At 29.5% G+C, this 22,339-nt stretch overlaps 2 protein-coding genes across 3 annotated transcripts; both read left to right on the top strand.

The window, feature by feature from the left end:
- The first annotated feature begins 364 nt into the window (after nucleotides 1–364).
- Nucleotides 365–10,477, top strand: LOC129962872 (biotinidase-like). Its single transcript, XM_056076871.1, has 3 exons — nucleotides 365–520; nucleotides 7,372–7,567; nucleotides 8,878–10,477. Exons 2-3 carry the CDS (start codon nucleotides 7,376–7,378, stop codon nucleotides 10,207–10,209), a joined length of 1,524 nt encoding a protein of 507 aa, XP_055932846.1. The 5' UTR covers nucleotides 365–520; nucleotides 7,372–7,375; the 3' UTR covers nucleotides 10,210–10,477.
- A 7,293-nt stretch (nucleotides 10,478–17,770) lies between these two features.
- LOC129963244 (biotinidase-like) lies at nucleotides 17,771–22,284 on the top strand. Of its 2 annotated transcripts, none has more exons than XM_056077468.1 (3): nucleotides 17,771–17,928; nucleotides 20,297–20,489; nucleotides 20,728–22,284. In XM_056077468.1, the coding sequence occupies exons 2-3, from the start codon at nucleotides 20,301–20,303 to the stop codon at nucleotides 22,057–22,059; spliced, it is 1,521 nt and encodes a 506-aa protein (XP_055933443.1). In that variant the 5' UTR covers nucleotides 17,771–17,928; nucleotides 20,297–20,300; the 3' UTR covers nucleotides 22,060–22,284. The 2 variants fall into 2 exon arrangements, with proteins under 2 accessions (XP_055933443.1, XP_055933444.1); XM_056077469.1 differs by lacking the exon at nucleotides 17,771–17,928 and adding an exon at nucleotides 17,955–17,978.
- Nucleotides 22,285–22,339: the final 55 nt, after the last annotated feature.

The following is a 22,339-nucleotide window of genomic DNA, read 5'->3' as shown; positions in this document are numbered from 1 at the left end:
GATTCGTCAAAATCTCGAATTCGAATTTTTCGATGATTATTATATTTTCTCTACACTAGGTATAAGAAAAAGAAGAAAAAAATCAGTTTTTATCAAGCAATTTATCTAATCATTAAAAAAAAATATATCTTTATATGCATTTGAAGGTTATTGCCCGTCTCAACCATTTTTGCCAGTACCTTATAACAAACAGACTGTACTTAATTCTAGAGACGAGCATATAAATCAAAATTATTCTCTCGCTGCAATGCAAAAGTTACGAAATAACCGGTATAACGAGGACGGAAAAGAAAATATATAACAACAAATACAGAAAGAGAGAGTGATTGCACTTAGGGTGAAAGCGAAACCAGTTGAAGGTCAATTTTGTTGACTACAAACAGGTGCCTCTCTTACCCCTCCAGCATGCAACTCTGATGGATAAACCCACCTCCCCTGGTGCACTTCTAGTGTATAAATTCACAGGAGTTTAGGTACAGTCTCACATTTCTAACAAGCTCTCCTGAAAAGACACTGAGTGGTAAGTTGAAAATGTATTATAAGTATATTTGCTAAGCATCGCGATTTGGAGGCCAATTTTAAATGCTTACTAAATTTAATGTGCATAGATTGGATTAAGATACTTCTAAAAATATATAGATTAAAATCACAGTCCATAAATGTAATACACTTCAGTTAGACTAAAGCGGAACTAAAAAGATCACAATAAAAGTTAGATTTATCAACACATTCGAATGAATAAAAAAAAATGACATAAAAATGCGCATGGCAAGAAAGAGAACGCTTTTTAAATTAAAAAATGGAAATAAAGATTATTTTTAATATTTAATAGATTTAATACAGTTTATAATTAAACGGATTTCTATTGGCTATTTCACTACATAAAGTAAACATTATTATAATAAATTTATAATAATTTAAAATTAATAATTTCAATAAGCAAGTAAATAAAATTCAATAAACAAATTTCTTACATCTTTTAAATATAAAAGTTGTACAATAAAACTTCAAAATCAAAAGCGTAATTCACATCTAAATTATAAAAAAAAGTTTTAAGAGCGATGTATTTTCTTTTTCTTCTCTTTGAATTGCACATAACAAAGGCGACTTCGACTGAAGTAAGAGGCCTTGAATATTATTCTCTTACAATCACTGAAAACGTGGGAAACGAACGTGTTTAAAAAAAGAAAATAACTCAGCAATAAAAGTATTCTTTTTCTCATAATTTTAGAGCTGATTTCGAAATAACAATACATATTCGGATTACAGACGATATTTTAATATTATGGTAATATGATAAGAAAAGAAACCAGAGACAAATTCGTACTGCAGAAGAATTCGAAATCAAACGTTTGAATGAATCAAATTTCAGTATAATTCCAATAAAAATTGACATGAAATGCATAAATATATAAAGTATAATTCGGATTCTAATTAAAAATCAACAAGGCAGAATTATCCAAAACTAATAGGGTCAATCAATTCAATAGAAGAAATAAAGAACAAACAAATAAGTCTCAGATTTGACCGACAATTTTAGTTTGATTCATTTTTTACTTACAAGTAAATATTCATATTTAAAAGATAACTTTAATTAAAATTTCAAAAATTAGTTTCTGAAGTACTTTTTTTCCCAACTTTTACTGTCCAGAAATTGTTTTCTGACTGTCAAATTTCGAGAATATTGATACAATTAATTTTAATATTATTACTTTCAAATATGCGCACATTCGTGATATTATTAGAATCAGTCAGGATTGCTGAAATAAGATCTAAATTTGCGCCGCTGTTTGTTGATTAGTATTGTAAAACGATGATTGATACTTCGGTCACAAGATCTAATTTCATTTCCCTCTTATCATTGCAGTCTAGCCATCATTGCTTTAAAAAATGTAATATAAAAGCAAAATGATTTTCACTGCTCATCGACCTACATCTCGATGAATGGATTTTCTTTCCTTTATAAATCTTTTTCTCCAATAAAATTTGCTACACAATTGGCAATATAAAATCACAGGCACAATGGTTGTAGCTAACTTCTGCCAAGCTCAGTAATGCAAATACTCCTTCGATTCAATCTTTCAATGTCTCAAAATATCTCGAATATATTTTGAGACTCCCTCCTCTAATCTATACAGGATGACCACTCCAATGTTTCCGCAAAAACCCACTGTTATATGTGTTATGAGTGATATGGGGGGGATGATTAGACAAATAGATGCCAATTTTATGCTGCCCTCATCATCTGAACATGAAATTACTATGTTTTCTCTTTTCTTAAGAAATTACAAGCAGTCAATATAATCAAACCAGTTGGAATGTTTTCCCCGAAATTTCTTGTATACTGTCCATTAAAGATATAATCCCTCTTCCTCCGCACAAAATTATGGATCGGGGGTATGGCCTTGAAAAACTTGCATGGCATTGATGAATAATAGTTATGAAGTATAGATTTTTGGTGTGAATCTAGCATTTTTACTTATCTATTGCGAGAATATGTATTTTGGCTCCCGTTTTGTCAGCCGAATGGCCCTGAAATTTGACACAAAACCACGGTTGCAGTCACAAGATAACACACCTAATTTCATCAATTGAAATCACTGACTTTATGAGTTATTGAGTTTACATGCATGCGAAAGTACAGATCGGCAGAGGATCCACTTTTTGATAGATTTGATTCAAAATTTGATACGTATATGTATTTTAAATGCTAAACCTATGTATTAAATTTTAACTTTGTATTTTGGAATTACAGAGTTCACTTATGCTCGAACATCCAGACAGACAAACTTCCTTAGAAAAGATTTCGTACAAAATTCAATTGAAATCTATGAATTTGGTCATAATTTTATGTATCAAATTTCAGCTAACTCAAAACGTTTTTGATTATCTTGTTCACCTACAGACAAACCGGCATAATGCCAAAAATGAGTTTTTCGAATTCAGAGTTTCCTGAAACGTGGAAGTTCGCCGAACTTTCGAGTTCTAATTATTTTGACGATTACTATACTTCCCCTATACTTCGCATATAAGAAAGGAAAAATACCACAGATTTTGTTCGAGAAAGTTGCTGATACATTGCTGTTTGATTTTGGCTATTTACTCAGAATGTACCAAAAATTACTGACACATTTTAAAATTAAATATAAACAGTCAATGTTAAAATGATGAGTAGAAATGCATTTTACATTAAAATTCTTCTCATGGTGTAAAATTTTGTCCGCTAATAAAAAGTTGTTACTGATGTTTCACATAGATGGCGCTGTATCATAAAACGGCATAACTATTCAAGGCAAGCAGTTGCAAAGAATTTATTTTGTCATAAGAAGTTACTGCACAATTTTTAACATGTGTCTTTTTACCCTTTATAGCACAAATTTTACATCGAAATAGTACAACTATTCAATTTTTTTTCTTTTCTACCGCTGATTGTAGGAGAGGCTGGATTTCATGTATAATTTGTGTGAAAAATCCCCAAAATTCCTATTAACATATGCACAAACAGTGACTTCTATGTTATTTATTTATCTCTGTTTAATTATCGCCGAATTCACGATATAGTGCCCTTTCTGGAAATTTATTAGGGGAGGAGGGTTATTAACAGCAAGCGAAAATTTTAGAGTAAATTACACTCTTCTATCTCTTTTTCTTTTAGAATAAATTACACTCTTTTATTCCATACAGAAAAAGTGTCTGTACGCGTACGATCTGTAATCTGTCCTTAGCAAAAGTTTGAATTCTTTTGGTACATGTTCCATTTTGTCGTAACACGAAGGTTACTTCGGAACAGACATCACAATTTTCAATCGCAGTCAGATGCCGAGGATAGCAACTGAAGCGGTATTCTGTACTTCTCATTAAATCAGATGTAGGATCTTTAACTCTTGCTAATTTAACACGTATGATATGTCCTCGGTAACATCAAAAAAGATTCTGTCCGAACGCTATCATGTCATTATTATGTACAAAATTATAACTTAGACAATCAAAACAAGTTGATTAGTAATTGCTTAATAATTAATTTTTAACAACAGCTAAACAGGCACTGATTGCAGTCATAAGATTTTTTTTTGTTTGTAATTTTTCTGATAAGCATAAGAACAATACGTATTTTCATCGAATAATTCCTCACAAATTCGATCGACTTCACCAAAAGTTGAATATTATACATCTTGTAAAAAATTCTCTTTATTCTTAGTAAACTAAAAAAATTAGATTAAAATATTATTTTCTAGTATTTAATTTGTAATCCTTTACTATAAATACTGAAATCATACCATGTGGAATCAAAATTTAGTGAATTCTAGAAATTCTGAAAGTAATCAAGCTCATCAGTTCTGAAAATTTTATTCTAATTTATAATAAAATTTAATTCTGACCGAAGCAACATAGAAATTTAGCGAATTTCGGAACTGAAGCCCATGAAGAAAATTGAAGAAAAAAATATCGAATGCAAAATTATATTTTTATAAAAAATAAATAAATAAATAAAAAATGAATGCAAGCATCTAGTTAAATAAAAGTGTATTAAATGTTTTATTTTGGATTTCGTATCTTATTTGTGAAATGTAGAAAAGAATGACAAAGATGTGTCAAATTTGAATAGACAATATATGTAAAATTTATCGTTTCAAATGATGAAAATGAGCGGAAATGTCATCAGCAGGTTTAACTTCTTGGTTTCCTTTCAATATGGGAAACGATCCAGCCATGGTTTGCACCAATCATATTTCATACACTTGAAAGTAATTTGTCATCATTATGATGACATAAAAGAATTGTGTCAGCATAATCTCTCGTGAAAAGCCAAACAGTACCATCTAATTTCTGTAGATCGCCGGCATATACGTTAAAACTAAGTAGTTGCTATTAAAAATCTACCACAAATTTTTAATAATTGATAATTTAATTGCTAAAACTGAAAAATATGATTATTTTTACTGTCGGATAGTAAAGAACATTAGGTAAGTCTTGTCACATTTACATTCATTATTATTGATATTATTTTGATTATCAAGTTGATACTGGATATCTGTATTAAAGAAGTTTCTAATCAATATCGAAATCGTACTTAAACTAGATTTTAAATTTGAAAAGGTATATTGGATAGAAGGTAAAGAAAAGAAATGGAACCGGTTATCAATTACATTATAAATAAGTTACCAGACGTTCAAGGTTAGCTATAGTAGGCCGGATTCCCCCCCCCCCCGTTTTATTCAATATTTTCGCTGACTTAATAAATGATTCATTTAACTAGCTTAATTATTATTTACTGACTTAATATTTTTTTTTACCATAGCGTTCGAAAATCAGACTGGATTCTTTCACTTTGTACGGGGGGTCAATACAAGTTAAATTTGTCGGATATCGGATTCGACAATGGGCGTTAAATGGTGCTGGACAATGTGCTGGCTCTGGCATCGGTCTCGTCATTTGACCACAGGTCAAATTTACGAGCTTCTCTCTCTCTTCTGCTCGAAATACCCTTCATGATTCCAAAATGAAACGCAATTATAACTAAACTACATAATTTTTTAATATTTTCAGAACAATAAATTTCTTTATTATATATATATAATAAAGATAAATGTGTATTATTCATGTGTTGGTATTCTACAGATCAAACCATCTGACCTGGAACTACCAAATTTGTTACATATACACTATGGAAGATGTAAATGTGCACCTAGGAGCGATTTTTTAAAAGTTTTAATTAGAATTTTATTTATTAAACAATTTAACAAAATTTTGACTTTTTTCCTCCGTAACTTTAATGCAATACAATAATGAATTGTCCTTCGTATCAAAATTAAAGAAATTTTCTTTCCAATGATGTTAACCTAAAATTCTTATAAATGTTTCCTGAACTTTGACAAATTAATTTTTTTATTTTTTGCCTAATTTCCAATAATCGATTGCATTGTTGCCCTGATATTGAAACGGTTTTCATTGCTTTATCAAATATTTAATCGCTCGAATTTTTTTCATTGTCAAAAGCTAAAGAAGAATTCTGTTTAATATCTGTAATTTACACGAGGCTTAAAAATGTGAAGACAATACAAAGAAAATTAGAAAATGGCTGAACCGGACATATATGTTTTTAATTGTGTGCTTGATGTCTTGATGTGCAGTGAAAAGAACATATTCAAAAGATTGTCACAATCAAATAAGCTGATAATTTGACATAATCATGGATATGAAGCTATATCTAAACAATTTAACTGAAATTAAATATAATAAATATCACATGCAAACCAGTTGGTTGTCAAAGGCGATTAGTTTGAAATGATTTATCATCACTTATATTTAAGTAATTATAAGATGAACATTTCATTATTACATCAACAGAATGCATGTTTTCGATTTTGATTTTAATTTATTTGTCTTTGTAATTGTTCCCCTTACATTCTTGCTTTACAGTTCGCAGTATTTGCAATGTATCAACAAAGTTTGCATAAACCTAAATGAGTACTGATGCAGTTTGGCGATATGAATGTGTAATAAATGAAAAATTGTTAGCACATAGTTTGTTTAGTACACAATAGCTCTCACGAGTTGGCGACGGCCCTTCAACCTTAGATAGACGAGTTCATTTCCTGAGAGAAAGACAAAAATGAAAAGAATACGGGGTAGAGAGAAGTAATTGAAATGTGATGCGTACGTTTGTGCTGGACTTAGAAATTATTTTCTTCTGCTTCTCATTATTGATACATTTTAATCTGTGTGCTATGAAAATTAGAAGAGGCCGCGGTGGCCTGGTGCTAAAGTCTCGGCTTGTGAGCCGTAGGGTTTCAGGTTCGAGACCCGATTCCACCGAAGAACCGTCGTGTAAGAGGGTCTGTTGCACGTTAAATCCGTCATGCCAAACGTCCTCCCGTTGGTGTGGTGTGGAGAGGGGGGTACCAGGTCAGATGTCGTACTCGTCATCTGACCACGGTTCAAAATTACGAGGTCCGTCCCAAAATAGCCCTAGTGTTGCTTTACAACGGGACTTTAATATAACTAAACTAAACTACGAAAATAGGAAACACAACGAGATCTGAAAAACTGTGATAACTTGATACAGCCGTCTCCTAATTTTTAAAATTAGGATTCTCATTTGATATCGTTGAATTTTTTCATCAAATCACCAACTCGTCAGAGCCAGAATGCATGAATTAATTTTAGCAAGTTGAAAAATATGAATATCAAATTTACTAAGCATGTGGTTCCTACAATCTATATATTTTTTGTAATAAGTAGATTCTCGAATATTAGATGACAGAGAGTGGAATTCTGTATTACGTTATTCTACGTGTAATTTTAATCTTTTTATTAAACTGTGTTATTTTTGTAAATAACTGTCTCTACAATTTATGTCTTTTTTCTTAGAATTATGATTTCCAAGTTAATATTTATTGTGTTGGCGTCAGTCCTGATAGACCTGGGTGCCGAAGCTCATAACCACTTTTTCACCGGTGCTGTCTACGAGCACGCCCGATATTACTCCAAAAATGAATCTGCAAGCCACATAGTGGAGACGAATTTGGACTGCTACAGAAAAGCAACCGAAATTGCCAGTTCCAAAGTGAGTACGAAATAAATGTGTTCGCTTTCCCAGATATTGGTTTTGTAACCTATAAAAACTGGGTATATTCGTATACGTATGTATACAAATTTGGCAACTTTCATTCTTGCTGACATTACACTATTTTTATATTTTCAAGACTGAATTAATCTAAATCAGAACTCGTGGCTCTACATGGTACTGAATTTGGAAAATAATAAATCGGAACAATCTTTAAAAAAATCCGCTGTTCAGCTCACAAATAAAAGTATGTTCATTAAAAAAATTTAATTAACTTTTTATGCACTTTTGTTTGACTTGTTGGGAAGATAGAATTATACAATTGTTTATTTTCACTCACTTCCCTATGCCCTCGAGTTTTTAAGTTTCGTACAATTGTACATGATGACATTTCATAGATTTACTTATCAGTTAATAAATTAATTTTTTATGAGAGGCAACACCTGATGGTGAACTTTTCAAGATACATTAACACTCGTAATAAGGGATTATGAACTGTTTTATCTCTCTCTTCTAATAACAAAGAAGTGTGTGTGTGTGTGAGCTCGCCTCAACGCTGTACAGGCCAAACCGTTTGACATAGAACTACCAAGTTTGATATAAATAGACTTTGAAGAGTAAAAAATGTGCACCAAGTGAGAATTTAAAAAAAATTAATTAAAATTTTAATAAATCAAAATAAAACAAACTTTTGTCGAGTTTTCGCAAAAACTTCGAAAATATTACATTACAAAAATAATTTTGACAATTTGTTAAAATTATAAAAATTTATTTCTTTAATATCATTATTTTCTTTGCTCTATGATTTTTTTAAATTAAAAAAAAATATTTTAAGAAGTTTTTACAATAATGTATTTTATTGATTTAAAAATTAGATCACACAGCTGATGAATTTTTATATTATATTAACAACAAGAATTTTTTATTATTTGCAGTAAAAACTGGTTTTAACTACATGAATTTTATGGAAGCTATTTGTTCATTAACCTAGAGAGCATAAAATTTCCATTTCTATTGATTGTAATACTATTACATTCGAAAATTTGATCGTTTGGATCTCTTAGCTTCCAATTTATCTATCTTGATAGCAAATTTTCTGCTTTATTTCATCAGAAATTGGTGTTTCACATAATCTGATCTCTAAAAATCAACATCTACTACTCGATTTCATTAATTGATGTTAATTTAAATCATCAAATTTGATTAATAAAAATCCATTTCTATAAAATTTGTCATCGTGGGCTTTTATTATTAAAGGTTTTTCAATTTTGTTACAATGTTAAAATTTTGCTTTTTACTTTTCCTTACAGGGAGCAGATGTCATTGTTTTTCCAGAATATGGCATATTTCCGCCTTTAGAAAGAGCTGAAGTGAAGAAGTTTATGGAAACTATTCCAGATCCTAAGAACGCTAGAGTAAACCCTTGTGAAGAAAGCGATGTTTATTCTCAGCGGATTATTTTACATACTCTGAGTTGTATGGCCAAAAACAACAACATTGTTGTCGTTGCTAATATGGGAGATCTTCAGAAATGTGAAGGCGAACCAGATTGCCCAGAAGATGGCGATTTTCATTTCAACGCAAACGTAGCTTTCGACAGGGATGGCACACTTCTGATGAAATATCACAAAGAACATCTTTTCTACGAATTTGGCATGGATTTGGCTCGAGCACAACAAAACGCCACTTTTGAAACTGATTTCGGTACATTTGCCACCTACATTTGCTTCGACATCGACTTTGGACGAATGAGTGAAGTAGGTCAATGGCCAACCGTCGATGCTGTGTTGTTTTCTACTATGTTTGTTGATCAAGCCCCTCAAATGATGTCTATTCAGTTTTGGGAATCTTGGGCTCTTGCAAACAATAAAACTTTGTTGGCAGCTAACATACAGATTCCAGGGTTTCTTGCTGTTGGAAGCGGCATATTCCACGGACAAGAGGGAGCTTTGTCTTACACATTCAACCCAGATGGTATTTCCAAACTTGTAGTGGCCAGAATACCAAAGTCTGATTTTGAGTCGGTGGCACCATATGCCAGCATCACAGCCATGAAGGATGACGAGACATGGGAGTGGAAAGGAGATGGCAAGGACGTACCTGAAGTATGCTCCAGAACACTATTGAATGATTCAACTGTGGTTACAAGAGATTATAGATGTATGGAAGAAAACATGACTGATTATACCTTCGTGAAACTTACTGCACCGAAAGGGCGTGTAGATGCCTGCAATAACGGAGTCTGCTGCTTTGTAGACTACGAAACTGACGGAATGACTGAAGATTATTACTTGGGTGTCTTTAATGGCACTTACAACCATTTTGGAAGATACAACTGGTGCGAGGAAGATTGTGTTATGGCAAGATGCGATCCTTTAGGTGACAGACCATGCGCAACGTTCCCTATGAAATCCGAAACTGTCTTCCGACATCTGCATTTGAAGGGTAATTTTACTAGTAAAGTAATTTATCCTTCGGTCACTGAAAGCGGAATGAGACTCGTGCCAAGATCAGACTGGCACCATCATACCCATGAGAATCTCCTGAGTGACATTCACTTCGATAGCAAATCCGGTAGAAAGTTATTGGTAGCTGGCCTGAAAGGTCGATGCTACGACAAAGATCCTCCATACAGAAGATAAATAAGGAACACTTATGTCATATACTGTCACATCTGACCGAAAACTTACATAATAACATTTTTTTTTGTTACTAAATGAAATATTGGAAACAAAATGCTGTTGAATACAAGTGCAACTGGAATGCACACTTGAATCAGAACTCTTAACATAAATCTGTATGAATGATCCAAGGTTTAATAATGCATTATAATCAAACTTTTTATTGTTTTCTATTAAACGCTGAATGGAATGTATAGTTTCATGAAATAAAACATTTTGTTGAAAAATATTTTTTTTTATTGATGAAGTACGAATTCACGTGTCTTATAATTAATATTGAAGTTCTGGTAAGAATTTGCACTTTTAAATCTATAGATAAATATTAAAATTCAAAACTGAAGGAACTTGTAACTTACCATAAGAACTAAAATTTAAAGGAATATATTTTTAGATATAATTTTTATTTTTTATGATTAAAAACTGCAAGAAAAAATTTCATTTCTTAATTTTAAAAAAGGGTTCTCACATATCTTTTAAGCATTCATAATTCTTTATATGCTATATTTAAATTGACATTTTGTCAGGGTATTTAGAAATTAAAATTTATATCTTATTATAAAATGAAAAATCATTTTTTTAAATTAACGCTACAGAAAAAGTGAATTGAAGTTACTTTTTTGTAAGGAGAAATTCCTTATCCTCATTTTGAAACAGAAAAAAATTTAGATTACAAATATATATTAGCTAAAGATTTTCAATTGGTTGATTTTTAAAATTGGAAATAACTTTATTTAAAACAATTATTTGTAAAATAAAACAAAATATCTGAAGTCAAATGGTAATTTTTATTAATTGTGTACAAGAATTTGATACAAACAGTTGTTGTACTACTCATTTTTAAGAAAGCATTTTAAGCATATTGCCTTTCATATCACGAAATGTATAGTTTCTTTAGGCAAACAAAAATTATTATTGCTTTTTATAAAAATACTTTCAAAGTAAATAAAGAGAAAACAATTATTATTTAATTTATTACGAAAGACTATATTTCATGCGCTAAATCAATTATTTTTACGGTAAATCACATTAAATAAAAAAAAAGGGTTCAGAACAATTTATTTATTCCCAAAAAAGAAAAAAAAATCACTTTTTGCTTATTCAAAATTCAATTAAAAATATTATTTTGAAACTTTTTGCAATCTTTTTTTTTATACATCTCAAAATCTGAAAACTTGAACGTATGAGGTTGGGATGTAAAGCAACAATAACTATTATTCCTTTTTTTTTCAGATGTAGACACCGAGTAAATTCTTCAGCATATACACGTAATAAAAAAAAAATCACAACAAAAAAAAAGTTTCAGTCCATTTAGGGTTGCAGAACAGTAATATCTATGACATCTTAAAATATCTATTCAAAATTTCTATTAAAAAAATTTCAGTTGCTACTTCTTTCTCTTAAACTGTCTATTTAAGATTGTGTATATAAGCAAATGCTTATTTTAGTTTAATACTTTTTTTTCGAATAAATCTACCCGCTTTACTGTGATTTGATAAAAATCTCGGTAAATAGAGCCACGCCAAAGGTATATTTCTACTAGATTTTCAACACATTGCTTTATCACGCAATGGCTTATGTAAGCTACCATTTCGAACGGCATGCGTGATCTTTATTTTAAATGTATAAAGAAATTTTATTCAAATAATACTCATTACTTGATCGATGATTTAAGTATGGTTTCTGCTATTTTTTTCAGTTCAGATGCAAACTTGCAAAAAATGTCATAGTTAATTGTATGAATTACCTGTGAAACTGGTTTTCATATAAGGTAATTATGTTTCATCGCGGTGCCTAACAATATCACAGTATTGCAAATTGCTAACATGCGGTCATTTTAAAAGTCTTAGCTATATAATTCACTAGGAAAATACTAATTATTAAAGAATTAAAATTTTAGAATCATTTATTATGATTGAATTTGCACAAAATAAGAAGCATTCCTGTAGCTTTGAGTTTCATCCATATTTTTAAAAGAAAAATTTAGCATAGCACTTATTTAATTTTAGCAGTTTGATTTGAAGTTCATGATATTTGTGTTTTTACGCAGATGACTTTATAATTTTCTGAACTCTGGAATGTTACTTATAGAATATTCGGCATTGTAGTTTTTAAGAAAGAAACTTGACTTGCAATTTGAATACTTTTTCACCTCATCATATACGAATTATAGAAAACGTTTATAAAAAATCACACTCGGGATTTTGACGTATCTCCACTTTTCAGACTTCCTTATGTTCGGAAAACACATTTTTAGCATTATGTCTGTTTAACAATGAATAACTTAAAAGCGCTTTGAGCTAAATGGATGAAATTTGGTATATGGACTTTAGATCAAATTTGTAGACTTCTATCAAAGTTTGAACGAAATCTATTAAGAAAAAGTCTGGTTTTTCCATTACCAGTGAACTCGGTAACTACAAAAAGTAAAGAGCTAGATAGATGAAATTTAATAAGAATCTAAAATGTAGATTCTGATCAAACTTTACAACAAATCTATCGAAGGATTGACTGTCTATCTGTCAGTACTTTTGCATACATATAAACGCTATAAGTTATAAACACAATGACTTAAATCAAGGAAATTTAATATGTGATCTTGTGATGACAATTGTAGTTATGGTTTAAATTTTTGTTACAATCGAAGGGCTCCAAAATGCATATTCGCACGTTAGATTAAATAAAAATAATAAACTGACGGTAAAGATGTATATTTCATATTAATTATCATTCGTCAAGGTCATGTAAGGCATTCATGAGTTACTGGTCCCCAAATTTATGTGGAGGAAGGGAAATATATATATATATATATATATATATATATATATATATATATATATATATATATATATATATATATATATATATATATATATATATATATATATATATATATATATATATATATATATATATATATATATACTCTGCTATAGTTAACATTCTTATATATCAGCTAGTTTCTGATTTAACAGCTGCGCACTTAAATTCTATGCGAAATTTTTTGCTCCAAGTGTTGATAAAGAATAGAAAACAATTTTGTTTGTTTACCCTTTTGAGATATGAATGTTTCGCATTGTATAGCAAAATACGAAAGACAATACGAATTTGGAAGAGAAAATAATTTATTTAATAATTTGTAAATTTTCTAAAGATAAATAAATAAATTATATTTGAAAGACATTTCTATAAACTATATTAGAGATATAATAAGAAATGAATTAGATTTGTTTTTTTAGGTAAAATAAAATGGATAATTTTAAATAAAGTAAAATAAAAGCGAAATCTCTCTTTTTTTATCATTCGTCAAAATCCCCAATTTAGTCAGTATGGTACGGATTTTTGACTTGTCTGGAATTAAAAAAGCATCTGAATTTTAATTAAAAATTCTTTTTTTTTTTACTTAGTAGTAAATAGAACATATTCAAAAGCAGATGAAACAGATTTCAGCCTTAAAAATTTAGTCTTTGAAGATCTTTTTTAATGGTTTTACTTTACAAACTCGCATTATAAAGTTGTCTAACTTAAATGAATTAAATAGAAAAGAAAAAAATGAAAAAAGCGCAGCAAAATGTATTATTTGTACCTTTTTGTTTCTTCCTGCATTTTTTTAAAAATTGATAAATTGCTATTTGAATACATATGCTTTTTCTAAATTTATATCCTTTATTTATTTATATATTTTTAGAATTTGGTCAAGTACTAACTATTAATCCCTTAGCTAATGTATATGATTAATTTTGGAAAATCTTAGGATGTTAATATTGCTAGAAAAACCTAGTGATGTTTCAAATTCCAATCATATTGAAAGGCCATAATAAGTAACTGACGAATTTCACATTAAATGAAAAAAATGTATTATTAGCTATACAAAAAAAAATCCAAAATATAATTAATCCAGAAACATAAAAAAGAAAATGAAAATAGTGGGATTATTAAAAAAAAAAAAAAAAAAAAAAAAATACCGAAATGTTAGCACTTTATTTAAACCGCTTATCAAGGTCAAAGTAGCTTGATGTCATTTTGCCCTAGCATTAGTTGTTCTTTTTATCTGTTGTTATTTAGCATTGTGTTAAAAATGCAGTGAGGGAAGATAGGATGGTTTATTTATTTTGGTGGATTGCCAAGGTATATGTACAAATACAGTGTTAAATTCACTCTTATGTCGCCACGACAGTGTATTAAAAAAAGATGCTTAATACAGATGCATTTAAAAATTCAACTTTTTAGAAATTTTAAAATTTTACAGTTAAACGAACATATCAGATTTTATCGTTTATACTAAATAACTTTCGTTGATTAAGTGTTTTTTTTCCAAGTAATTTTTAATTTTGTTTATGTTTTGTGTTTAAGTAATATCTAGGAAAAGAAGAAAAACCATAATAAATTTTCATTATTTCTGCTTTGATAAATGCATCCACTCTAGCTTTTCAGTATGAATTAGGAATTATCAAGTTGAAATTCAGTCACTGTAAGCAATCAGCAATTATTACAAAAACATAAATATTAAGGAAGAAATTAAATGTAGAATTCCTCTTATAAATTGTCATATTTTAATGTTAAAGTGAAATAAATGGTGTACATAAATTTCAAATCAAATCGCATTTAAATGGTTTAAAAATATTTTTGATTTATAAGAGAAATATTACCAAGACTCTTCTGAGTAAAAAAAATTATAACTCTATTAATTTATAAAAATAAATTACAATATTAATGAAAAAATTTAAAATTATTTTTATGGTTACATTATGTGCTAATATTTAACTTATTTAAATGCAAATTTATTTTTATTCAATTTATAAATTTTATTCAATTTGTACAAATTCTCCAAATTTTTCGTAAAATAATTTCGCCATTTTTCAAGCACAACTAACCTATTAGAATACTCCGTATTAAATGTGCAAATATAAAACTGTATTTTAAATCATTATATGCTTCAATCCATATGACTCTCCCTCTCAACCATTATATCCTCAAAATCTCCAGAGTTTTTAATAAATCTAGAATAGCTGAAGTTTCCAATTTTAAAACTTTTGAATAAACTTTAATAAGCTGTAAAATTTTGTACAACTTTGTTCCGAATTTCTGCTCAAAAGTTTTAAGATTTATAATATAAGTAGTACGATATAAATATCGTACAATAACTTTTAAGTGACGATAAAAGTTAAAAGATTACAGTTATCGTATCATTAAAAGATTAAATCTTATCCTAAAGTTAAAAGATTAAAGTATTATCGATTAAAACTTTTCGTATTATATCTTTTAGGTGATGATATTGTTTATTTATACTAAATAAACAATTAGTATCACTTAAAAGTGAAGATTTTTTCTTGAATTTTGATTCCTTTTCAAAGTTATTTCTGATCTCTGTGGTGTATGTTATGATATAAATGAAAGTGAATAGATTTCTTGCGGTTCTTTTGAAAATACAGAAAATTCAAGCATGCTTCAAGATACTTTCATCAAACTCTTAATAAGTTAAAAGTTTTTAATTAGAAAAAATAATAAATTTACCTTTAAAGTTTCCTTTTTCCAGTTGAGGAAAAATAATTTTTTTTGTCCATAATTCAATTTTAAATAATACAAATGGGCTTTGATGATTAATTCCATTCTAGATTTTATTTTCACTTTCTATTTTACACAAATTTCCATTGAATATAAATTCATTTAAAACTGTAAAAAAGAAAAACATTTGTCTTCTGATATACAGTTGTGACATAAGATGTTTCTTCTGAGAGAAATAAGAAATTTCAATTGTTTGCATCATAATAATGATTTTAGAATTTGTTTAAGATAGTATTTCTTCATGTTTCGAAATCTAAATATGCAAATCATTTAAGAATTGTCCTATCATTTTTTATAAATATCCTCTTCAATGGATCCTGGGCAATTCTACATGTATCAACAAAATTTTTACGTTAATGAGATATTCCGGTATTAATGTCAAGTTTTTTCCTAAAATGAAATATACAAAGGAAACAGTATGTTTAATCTCTTTAAATGATGTGACTCAAACGAATTCAATGGCATAAACAATTTCTAAATGCTATATATATATATGGTATATAATAATCATAAAGTATCCAATTTTTTAGATTAGAATTCTACACAAGCATATTTTAATCATGAAACCAAAAACTGTTACATAAAAAATTCAACATTAAATAATATTATGGAAAAAAATAAGGAAAATAAAATAAATTCATTAAAAAATATTTTTGCTATTAGTGATTTATTATTTATAACATTCAGTAGTAACAATTTGATACAGAAGTATTTTCATACTATTTATACGTGTATATCTTGAAATTTTTTTTGTTCATATAGACAGCCTTAAAGTTTGAGTTACTGTGGTGTATTTGTAGAATTTCTGCTTCTTCAACAGAGGATTCTAGGTTCTGGAACAGAGGATTCTAGATTCTGGAACAGAGGATTCTAGGATTCAACCAATCTTACCCTTTCCCAGGGATTATTGCGTATTACATCAGTCGGAATGATAATACTCTCCGAATTCTGTAAGATAAAAGATAAAGGATGTGCATTCAGGTGTCGATTTCGTCATCTGATCACAGCTCAAAATACGATCCATTCCAATACAGCTGAAAGAACTTCCTTCAGAAGTGTTCTAAACTGGCTTCAAAAGGGGAAACTCAAGCAAAACTTAACTTTAAAAATATCTTATTTTGATTTCATGAAGAATCATTTTGTTCTTAACTTTATAAAATGTTTTATCAATAAAGGACTTAAAAATATATTTAACCTACTTTTAAAAAAATATTCTTGACACTCATGAGGAAGGATCTAGTTCCTATAAAGAATATTATTAATTAATAATTTGTATATCCCACTAGAAAATCTTGTGGTTCGCAGGAAAAAAATTTATCTCGAATAATACGTGATAATCTGATTAAAATGTCAAAGTATTTTAATACTATTATATACATTACTTCTAGAAATTTGTTAAATTCAGGCATTGTAACTTAGAGATATTTCATACCTTTATTTTGCATTAAACTTTTTATGGTCTATTTTTGAATATGCATTATGTAATGTACCTACTTTATAAAAAAAAATTTTAAAAAAAGGTAATGTTTATAACAGAATTTATAAAACATTTCAAACAAAAAAAGAGTCAATTTATTCTTATGATTTTTAGATGAGAACCTCACAAAACATTTATGGTAAAAGTTCTGCTTCATTTTTCTTTCTTGAATATCTACAAAGAACTTCAAATTCGTGAAATCCATTTGTGACTAAGTTGCTAAAAATTCCAAATGCATTAAACAAATTCAAATCACATTTTTTTTTTTTTTTTTTTTTTTGCAGTTTAGAAAAAAAGCAACAAATCACGTCAATCAAAGAAGAACGTAACGCATTGTTTGTAAATAGTCCCTAATCATTACAATGAAGAACAAGGGAAACACCTGCAGTTGGAACTTCCCCGTCAAAAACAGCTACGCAGCTATTTTACATGCACGAAAGAGCGAAGTCATTGCCAGGAGCATTTCGAACAAACTAGTTTTTGATATCTGGAAAACCGGCACTTGATTTCTTATCGATAAGTAAGATTCTTTGATGGGGTAAACCCATCTATGACTTCTCTTATCATCTATATAAAGAAAAATTCAAATTCACTGATAAGAATAACTTCTTCATTTTCCATCAATCGTACTTCAGAAACGGGTAAGAAGAATTTGTTTTTGAATTACATGTCCATTTCTTGAACTTTTCATGTGAGCGTAAACTCTTTTTGCTTAAGTGTTTTTTAAATAATACAATGGAATTTTTGCTCTGTAATTAATAGCTTTTGTCTTTATTGAAGTCGTATCTTTTACTGAATAGTTTTTGTCCAATGCGCATTATATGTTTGCTTTTCAGATTCAGATGATATCACGTCTCATTTCCCCAAATAAACATAAACTTTCAACCTAAAAAGATTATTAGATTCCTTTGAAATAGATTACAACTGCAACCATTCGTTTTTATTCCTATTTTATTAGACAATATTACCGTTTTTCATTTATATAGTACTTTATTTATTATTGAGGTTGTATTTATCTATTACAATGCTACAGAATAATCCATCGTATTAAAATTGAAATTATATTCTATTTTTTTATAATATAACATTGCTAATTAGTTGTTACGAATCAGTTATTTAATATTTAAATAATTATCCATAACTTAAATGAATTGTTCGTTTTGCTGGGCACAAGACGATACTGGTGCGAATTTTCTTTATCATTTTAGTATTTTTGAAATTAAAGTTTCATCATATATTTATTAATTATGTTATATCTTTTGATATTTGTTATCTTAATAAAATAAAAATATTACATTCATTGCAAATAGTAAAAATAGAAAAATAAGTTATAGAAGCTTTAAATTTTCTCTTATATTGAGGTAGAAAGACAAAGTTTAGATTTAGAGAAAAGCAAGGATACGTTAATGAAATAAAATTTCTTAAGAAAAGACAGATTATATTTTTAAATATTGTCAAAAAATTCATGATATTTGGGTTCTTTAAATTTCTACTTATTTTTATTTAAATTTCTAATTAAATAAATTATAGCAAAATTTTAAAAAAAAAAACTTTACGCTTTAGTATAAAACAGCAGTTTTTATTTATTTCTGAATTTGAAGCGATAAATATAATACAATAACAAAATCCATAGAAATGTGAGGATTAATAACAACTGGTTAAGAATAAATATTAGAGCTGGAGATTTGATAAGATAAATGAGTGTAAATTCCTCTGAAATCGATAAGAACCAATTTTCAGAGAAAAGCTCTTCAACAGATAAAAATCGTAGAACTTCCTTTAGCTGCTTCAAAATAAACACTCAGAAATTTCAGAAGGTGTGATAAAAAAGGTACTGTTAAATTTCCCTGCTTTTTGTTGATAATAATATAAAATCAAAGTAAATAGAAATTTTGAAAGAAAGATTATTCGATTAGAATTCTATAATTGTGTGTTACATAATTTTATGAGACATTTTTTTTGGGGGGGGGGCCTTCCAGAAGCACCCCTTTACTTAAAAAAATATTTTTCATAAATAGTTAAGATGCCTCTAAGATAAATTAACTTTAGAATTTCAGATTACGAGAAGATATAATTGTTTTGATCATTTAGAGATATATTTTTACTGGCCACTTTATATATTTTGATTTGACAGTATAGTAAAAAAAAGGCAATTGATCTGTTGAATTAATGTAGTAAGTTTGAATATAGTTCAAATGATGAAACTATGAATTGATGTTGCATTTTGCTTTATAGTATACCTTCAATGCAGACAAGAGTATTTGACCAATTTGAGCTCGACTTAGGAAAAAAAATACATATAAAAGATTTAGAAATAACAATGGTAGTTTGATAAAAAGGCTTATGTCCTGTTTTTTGACAGTAGAGCCTTGATCCAAGAGTCGTGAGTTTGATACTCGGTACGAATCAAGATGCTTGTGCATATTATATTCTCTGGAGAACTTCCTGAAAGTAAATAGATGCAGAAAGTAGAAGGACATAGATTGTCGATTCGGTAATAATATTTTTCCTCAGATCAAGGTACCATTCGTTTCAGTACTCTGAGACGAACACTTTTCGACGGTTGTATCCTATTAAGGTGTGAGACGCGGAAGGATGTTTGCATTTCTGGAAAAAACTTTATTGCTAAATGTAAACATTCCTTCTTTTCGTTTTTCCTCTCACCTTTATTTTGTCGAATTAAATCCATTCTAACGCATGCGCACAAGCTCGGAAGTTTTTAGAATGCTTTGACAAACTATACAATATTATAAAATCGATGTCAAAACAACTCTAATAAAGCTTCGAAGCGGGATCTTAAAACACTAACTGGCAAAATATTTATAATTAATTAAAATATGTTGCTTTGCCCAACATTAGTTACGAAAATATTTTGTAGAAATTATTCGAATTTCAAAAATGTGTAATGAATTTTAAAATATGTTGTTAAATGAAGTTTTCTCATATTTAATTTCATAATCCTTAAAATAACTCATTCAAAAATATTTGATCTCTATCGAATTTTCTTAGAGCCATGATGCCAGGGGTGTCTTCTGTGTTGTTGGTGGCCATTGGATTTCTGGTAGCTGAAGCTCACCAACAATATTACACTGCAGCAGTGTTCGAGCATTGCCGATTTGGGACAAGGGATGATCCTCCGAGTCTCATAGTACAGACGAATCTCGAATATTACAGAAAGGCAACAGATATTGCCAAATCCAAAGTAAGTTTTTTTTTTTTTGATTTAAAATATGGACGAATGTTTCATCGTTTGTTTCATGATTATAAAAAATATTCAAAACAAGATTTATTTAATATTTTAATGCACTTATTTTATAACTTTTCTAATTATTTTGTTACTAACATATGTTATCTGTATATCTAATTCATCAACTCATAAAATAAAAAAATGAACAACAAAATCTATTATTAATGAGATCGTATTTTCTGTTGAAATGTAGGGTGCAGATGTCATTGTTTTCCCAGAATATGGCATTTTTCCACCTGGTGATCGAGAGCAACTGAAAGACTATCTGGAAAGTGCTCCTGATCCTAAAGTGGTTCGAGCCAATCCCTGTGAAGAGCCCGAGGCCTATTCCCAGAAACCAATTCTTTACACCTTGAGTTGCTTGGCTAAGAATAACTCTATATTCGTTGTAGCAAATACAGGAGATATCCATAAATGCGAAGGTGATCCAGATTGCCCATCGGATGGAGATTTTCATTTTAATACTAATGTCGTCTTTGACAGAAACGGTACACTTTTAGTCAGATACCACAAAGAACATCTTTTCTACGAATTCGGCATGGACTTGGCAAGAAAACAGCAAAATACCGTTTTCGAAACCGACTTTGGAACTTTCGCTACCTACATTTGTTTCGACATTGATTTCGCAAGAATGAGTCAAGTGGCGCGATGGCCAGAAGTTGATGGTATTATGTTTACTACTATGTGGGTGGATCAACCACCTCAGATGAAGTCGATTCAGACTTGGGAATCTTGGTCAATTGGAAATAATTCTACTCTTATAGCTTCCAATATTCAGATACCAGGATTCTATGCTGTTGGTAGTGGGATTTTCCACGGGCAACAAGGAGCTCTGGCTTATACTTTTGATCCAGATGGTATTTCTAAATTAGTAGTGGCCAAAGTTCCCAAATCTGGATTTGATTCAGTGTCTCCAGATGCCAGCATGACAGCTATAACCAAAAATGGAACGTGGGATATGAAAGACAATGTCACAGATGTGCCCATGGAGTGCTCCAGAATGCTACTAAATGATACCACAGAGATATATACGGAATATCGATGTGTCGAGGAAAATGTGACTCACTACAATTTTAAGCAACTTGAGGAATCTTCAGGTTATGTTGAAGTATGCCAAAATGGACTCTGCTGCAGTCTTAATTATACCGCTGATGACTTACAAGAACGTTTCTTCCTTGGTGTCTTTAGTGGTATTTACGACCATTTTGGCAGATACTTCTGGTGCGAACAGGATTGCATACTTGTCAGATGCGAGGCCTATGGTGATAGACCTTGTGCTACTTTTCCTATGAAGTCCAACACGGTATTTCGATCTATAGATTTGAGAGCCAACTTCACCAGCCAGGCTGTTTATCCTTCAGTCACTCAGAGTGGAATGAGATTGATGCCGACCAATGAATGGTCCTATCAGAGACATGATGAAAATGGCAGATCTATTCACATTGAGAATGTTTTGGAAAGAAACTTGATCACTGTTGGTATGAAAGGCAGATGCTATGATAAAGATCCACCATACCACAGATAAATTGGAAGCAACATTTGTATTACAAAGCATCTATCATTGACATGGGAAAATTATTTTATAATATGTTTTGCTGTAATTTCACTATTGTGAATTCTTGAGATTGAATGTCATAACTTCGCTGTCAAGGTACAAAATGACATGCGAAGTCCATTCAAATAGATCGTTTTCAAAAGAATTACGGTTTCCGTTGAAATAAATATATGAAGAATAAAATGTTTGTTAGAAGCTATAACGAAAGTAATTTAGCAAAGTTTTACCAAAACTTTTTATTACGAAATGC

Source organism: Argiope bruennichi, chromosome 3, assembly GCF_947563725.1.
Source record: "Argiope bruennichi chromosome 3, qqArgBrue1.1, whole genome shotgun sequence".
Classification (NCBI taxonomy): Eukaryota; Metazoa; Arthropoda; class Arachnida; order Araneae; family Araneidae; genus Argiope; species Argiope bruennichi.
This window is presented reverse-complemented; position numbering and strand designations above follow the sequence as displayed.